This window comes from Scylla paramamosain, chromosome 43 (assembly GCF_035594125.1).
Source record: "Scylla paramamosain isolate STU-SP2022 chromosome 43, ASM3559412v1, whole genome shotgun sequence".
Lineage (NCBI taxonomy): Eukaryota > Metazoa > Arthropoda > Malacostraca > Decapoda > Portunidae > Scylla > Scylla paramamosain.
The window spans coordinates 7,501,634-7,507,283 of NC_087193.1; the positions used below are offsets into that span (position 1 = coordinate 7,501,634).

Genomic DNA, 5,650 nt, shown 5'->3' on the forward strand with positions numbered 1-5,650 from the left:
CTGACAGACAGACAGACGCACAGACGAACAGCGGCTACTAATGGACAGACAGATAGACGAATGACGGCTATTAACAGACAGACAGACTGACGCACAGACGAATGATGGATACAAACAAACAGCCACGCAGACGATTGATGGCTATTAACAAACATACACACGAACTCCGATAACAGATAAACAAACAGACGGAAGGCGGCAACAGACAAACAGATAAACAGACGAGTGGCGGCGTCTGTTAATCTCCACATTCAAATTCTTATATCCCGTTTTCTCAAGTTTCTTTTTCCGTTTTCTTCACATTCATAGCTTTCCTTCCTTACCTTGCTTTCTCGTTTTCATTCTCCTTCATTCATCCCCTTTCTGTCTTTCTACACCATTATTACCATTTTACATTTCCTTCTATCACTCTACGTAGTCTTCACTCCATTAATTTCAAGCTTCTATTTGCACATGTCATTTTATTCTGAAGGGGAAGGTAATTAGAAAGGAGAGGAGGAAAGACATGGAAGACGTGGAAGAGAAAGAGAGAAGAGGAAGGACATGGAAAGAATTAGAGAGGAGAGGAGAGAAGAGGAGAGATCACAAGAAGATGCAGAAGAGAAAGGAGGAAGAACTGGAGGAGAAGAGAGTAAAAAATCAGAAGAGGAAGACGTGGAAGAGAAAGATAAAAGAGGAAGGACAGGGAAAGAACTAGAGAGGAATGGAGGGATCACAAAAAGATGCGGAAGAGAAAAAAAGGAAGAAATGAAGGAAAAAAGAGAAGATAGGGGAGAAATAGGGAGAGGAGAGATCACAAGGGGAAGATGGGAAAGAGAAAAAGAGGAAAATAATTTGATAGTAGATGAATAGAGAGAAGAGGAGGAAAGATCATTAGGGGAAGATCGATCAAGACGTTCATACTAATAAGACGAAGCCATATTTTCTTAGCAGCACAAATTGGAGCGAATTTTGCAACATTACGTTAGCTTGGAGTTTTAAAGAACACGCCATTTTAGGAGTACAAACATGGCGGAATTACTCTTTTAAACCCATTATGACTGTTACATGGATACCTAAGACTTAAATATCGTATGAATAACAACCTAGTGGGTAATAAAGAAACACCAATTCCAGTACAATGCATCATAAAAGTAAATTTTCAATGTAGGAGTGGCAAGATGGCGACGAGGGAGCGCGGCAGCTGAAGAGAGCGTGGCTCTACATTGCATCTATAGGCTGGCCGGATGTAAACAAAGGTGAGGGGGCGTGACGTCCACAGTCCCACCATGAACAGCAGTGATGGAGGACACCCGCTGAGGAGGCTCCCTATCAGGTCTCCAAAGAAATCGAAAAAAGGCGATGACAGAGGCTCCAGATCCTCGTCTAGCCTGAGCGTGCACACCAAGAACTTCTATATAGCATCCTACCCTGTCGTGTTGCTATTTAACGTGCTGCGTACTGTGTTATATCACTTATACTTATTGCTCAAGACGTTATTCCGAGCAGGCAATACCTACCTGACGCACACGCGGGGGCAGGAGGCAACCCACACGGAGCTGGATAGTGTAGGGGTGGGGCGGGGGAGAAAGTAGTGGTCGAAGAGGTGGTAGAGGAGGGAGGAAATGCCTCCGAAAAGCAGTAATCCAGGGCCCGGTGATCCGCTGTTGGCCAGACAGAAGCATCACCACAGGAAGGCGTTTGAATATATTTCCAAGGCGCTCAAGATTGACGAGGAGAATGAAGGTGAGTGTTCCGTGCCGTGCTGTGATGTGAGCCTATGTTATGGTTCATTTCAGGTTAGTAGTAGGTGTGGATAAGCCTTTGCATCGGCTTCCACTAGGCTCGTTTCTCTAATGTTGCTGTACCTGTTTTTTTTCTTCTTCATCTCGTTTTCCAGATAGTTTTGTTGTATTTTTTCTTCTCTATCTTTTCTCTTTTTCTCCTTTTCTTTTTTTCGCTTTCTTTTTCTCTCTTTGCCACTCGTGTTTTTCTATTGTTTGTTTATTTTTTCCTCTAATGCTGTTTCTTTCTTTTTTTCCTTGTTTTTTTTTATCTGTTATTCTCCACTTCTGTTATTTTTACCTTGGTTTCCTCTATGGTGCTGTCATGTTTTTGTTTTTTTTTGTTTAATTTTCTTACCTATGTTTAGATTTATTTATTAATTTATTTATTTATTTCTGTTGCTATTCCTCTGATTTATCTTCCTGTAGTAGTATTTTTTTGCTATTATTTATTTTTTGTCGACTTCTATTATTTCTTCTGTCATCTGTTTTCATTCGCTCTGTTATTTTTGTTATTTCTCTAATCAGGTGTTTTCCTCCATTTTTTTTCCCCTTTATTACCCATATTCTCCATTTTTGCTCTTATTTTTACTATTTTTTTTTCACTTAATATCTGTTTCCTCCTCTTTAGTTATCATTTTTACATTCTTTTCTTTTACCATCATTTTCGTTCACTTATAGCGTTATTTTAGTCATATCTTCATTACCATTTTATTCCAGTTCAACCCAATGTTTAATTTTTTCTTTCTTTAATTCTACAAAGATTTTTTTTATTTTGATGTTTTTAAGTGTGATGCTCAATAAAGTGATTTGTGGACTCAGGTAAAATAACAAGCATCATTTTTTCACAATCTGTCAAAAAAGTGAACAGTTGTCTTAGTTTGCAGCAGAGGTGACATGAACAAACACACCTACATACTAATTATTCTCTTTACTGATGCGGGAATCCTTGTCAGACTGTCACTAGATTAACGAAAACACCCATGAAAATCCAGTAACTTCCATTCTACAGTCATGAAAACGCCATTAAAAATCTTCGTAACCTCCACTATACTCTGTTAAAAGTAATGAGGTAAGGTTAGTTAGGTTCTGATGGGTGTTTTTTCTCTTTATTGATACAGAATCCTTGTTAAACTGTCACTAGAATCATGAAATCACCCTTGAAAACCTTAACAACTTCCAGTGGGCCTGTTTAAAAATGCTACAGATGATGTTTGTTTGATTCTTGTATGTGGATTTTTATTTACTGGTGCAATCCTTGTTAAACTCTCACTAGAGTCATGAAATCACCCTTGAAAACCTTAATAACTTCCAGTGGGCCTGTTTTAAAATAGCTAGAGTTGAGGTTAGTTTGATTCTTGTAAGTGCATTTTATTTACTGGTTCAATCCTTGTTAAACTGTCACCGGAATCATGAAAACACCCTTGAGAACCTTAACAATTTCCACTAAAGCTTGTTGGAACTAGTAGGTTGTGAGACGAGATAATGTCACTTCTGATGTTTTTCTCTCTCTCTATTGATACAGAATCCTTGTTAAACTGTCACTAGAATCATGGAAAAACCCTTGAGAACTTAACTTCCATTAGTATCTGTCAAAATAAGCTAGATAAGACACTGAAATATTTGAAAACTATGCACCTTCCCTTTAACAACAACAACAGCTACTACTACTACTACTACTACTACTACTACTACTACTACTACTACTACTACTACTACTACTACTACTACTACTACTACTGATATCTCTACTCTCTCTCTCTCTCTCTCTCTCTCTCTCTCTCTCTCTCTCTCTCTCTCTCTCTCTCTCTCTCTCTCTCTCTCTCTCTCTCTCTCTCTCTCTCTCTCTCTCTCTCTCTCTCTCTCTCTCTCTCTCTCTCACTACTCTTCATGTATGATATTTGAGTTAATCTGCGAGGGACCTGTTTGTGACGGAGATGAACCTTTGCTCTGCTTCATTAACTTACAGGGGAGGTGGACAGAAAGACGTATCTATCTTGGTAACCTTCCATCTGGTAACAGTGACTGACTTATGCACTGTTGCCTAAAGTACTGGTGTGTATGGCAAGAGTTCCAGACAGAAGAGTTATCCAGTGGCTTTCCATATTCATTAATTACTGACGGAAGCAACAAGTCTATTTCTCTTATCATTTTGTTTGTCCATATTTTCCCTGAAGGTTAGACGGCTTATGAGTCTCTCCCTATTTTTTGAGTAGTAGGTGATCTCTTCTCTAATGTGCTATTGAGGAAGCTAATCTCGTGTAAGTCTGAGGGATGAAAATGCAAAACTCTGTGTGTGTGTGTGTGTGTGTGTGTGTGTGTGTGTGTGTCTCAGTTTTTTCCATCTTTTTCTCTCTTTTCACCGTAAGATTAACATTTCTTTGCTGCTAAATTAGTTGAGTTTTCCATTTTTCTCACACATTCCTTATACGTAGTTACAGTTTTTCCTATGGGAGACCCTTTTCATGTCCCCCACACACTGTCTCCACATCTTTTTTGGTCAACCTGTAGTCTCCTTCCAACTACCACCCCTGTCCCCCCACCTCTGTTGCTGTGCTGGGTGTATGGAGTGTATGTCCCTCTCTTCCTTTCTTCTGCCGTGCCCTTACCACCTTCTGTTTTGTCTGAGGGAGGCATTATGCTGCATTTCATTTGTGGGTCATTTTTTTGGCAAGATTCTTTTTCCTGTCTTGTGCTTCCTTCCTCCTGATTCCTGCCTTTCAATTCTTCCCATCTCCTTCATCTTAAACTGTCTCTTAAACTGACCTTTCTTTTTTTCAATTTCTACTTCCTCTCTCCATCTGCATTTCACTTGTGGGTCATTTTTAGCAAGCTTCTTCCTCCTGTCTTGTGCTCCCTTCCTTCTGATTCCTGCCTCTCAACTCCTCCCTGTCTCAAATTCACCTTTCTTCTTTTTAATTTCTACTTCCTCTCTTCCTTTAATTCCTACACATTTCCTCCTAACTTATATTTCCCTCCTCTTAGTCATCTACCTGCTTCCTCTTCACTCCTGCCTTCCACCTCCTCTTAGTTTCCTATCTCTATCTTAGCTTGTACCTCTTTCTCTTAGACCTCTTCCTCCCTTGTAGCTTCCACTCCTCTTACTCCCTATACTTTTCTTAGCTACTGTCTTCTTCCTTCTTTTAATACCTACCTCCTCAATTTCCACCTCTTCCTCTTAGTCTCAACCTTTCTCTTAACTTGTACCCCCTCCTCTTAGTCCCCTACCTCCCTCCTCTCAACACTTCCCTCCCTACTCTTACTGTACAAACTAGAATAAGAGGTACCATGAAATTGTAGTAATGCCCAGTGAATTTTGAAAGCCTCTGATGGCCCCTGCAACCCTTGACATGAATGCATATATAGGAAACGTGTACCATGAAGTGATTAACCTTGTGCAGTTGTATTTATTGAGGAAGAAACTTAACGCAAGAAAATATACATACGAGTATACATACCTGTGATCTGCCTGCCTGCCTGCCTTGTGTTGATGTACCAGGCTGAGATTACTGTGCTATGCTTGTCTTCATTCAGTCCCTTCATTGCTGTTGTCGCTCATTATTAATATTCAGGGCTGTGTAAAGAACTGTTCGCTGTTATGAAAGTATTCCCACTCTTACCCAGTGAACTTCCAGACACTAACTTGACTTTTGAGGAAAATCTGATGTCTTTTCAAATCATGACCTGTACTGTGAAAGGATCTACAGGGAAATGAATGAGCAAATCTAAACTTAAAGTAACTTGAGCGAATCTAAACCTAACCTAGCTGTGACGTGAAGATGCTAATGTTACTTCAGTATTACCAAATTGTTAACTCAGACAGAAAATAAGATGGGAGGAGATTATTTGTGTGGGAATCTTCTGGGTGGAATATTCAGAAGAGAAAT

At 39.7% G+C, this 5,650-nt stretch overlaps 1 protein-coding gene across 2 annotated transcripts in view; it reads left to right on the top strand.

The window, feature by feature from the left end:
- The first annotated feature begins 1,491 nt into the window (after positions 1-1,491).
- Positions 1,492-5,650, top strand: part of LOC135093612 (spastin-like) — a 36,697-nt gene continuing 32,538 nt past the window's right edge. The window contains exon 1 of one of the 2 annotated variants that reach the window (XM_063993018.1): positions 1,492-1,725. In XM_063993018.1, the coding sequence (XP_063849088.1) occupies positions 1,605-1,725 (121 nt within the window). In that variant the 5' untranslated portion in view covers positions 1,492-1,604. The remainder of the gene's footprint in view (positions 1,726-5,650) is intronic. The other variant, XM_063993017.1, reaches the window with a different exon arrangement.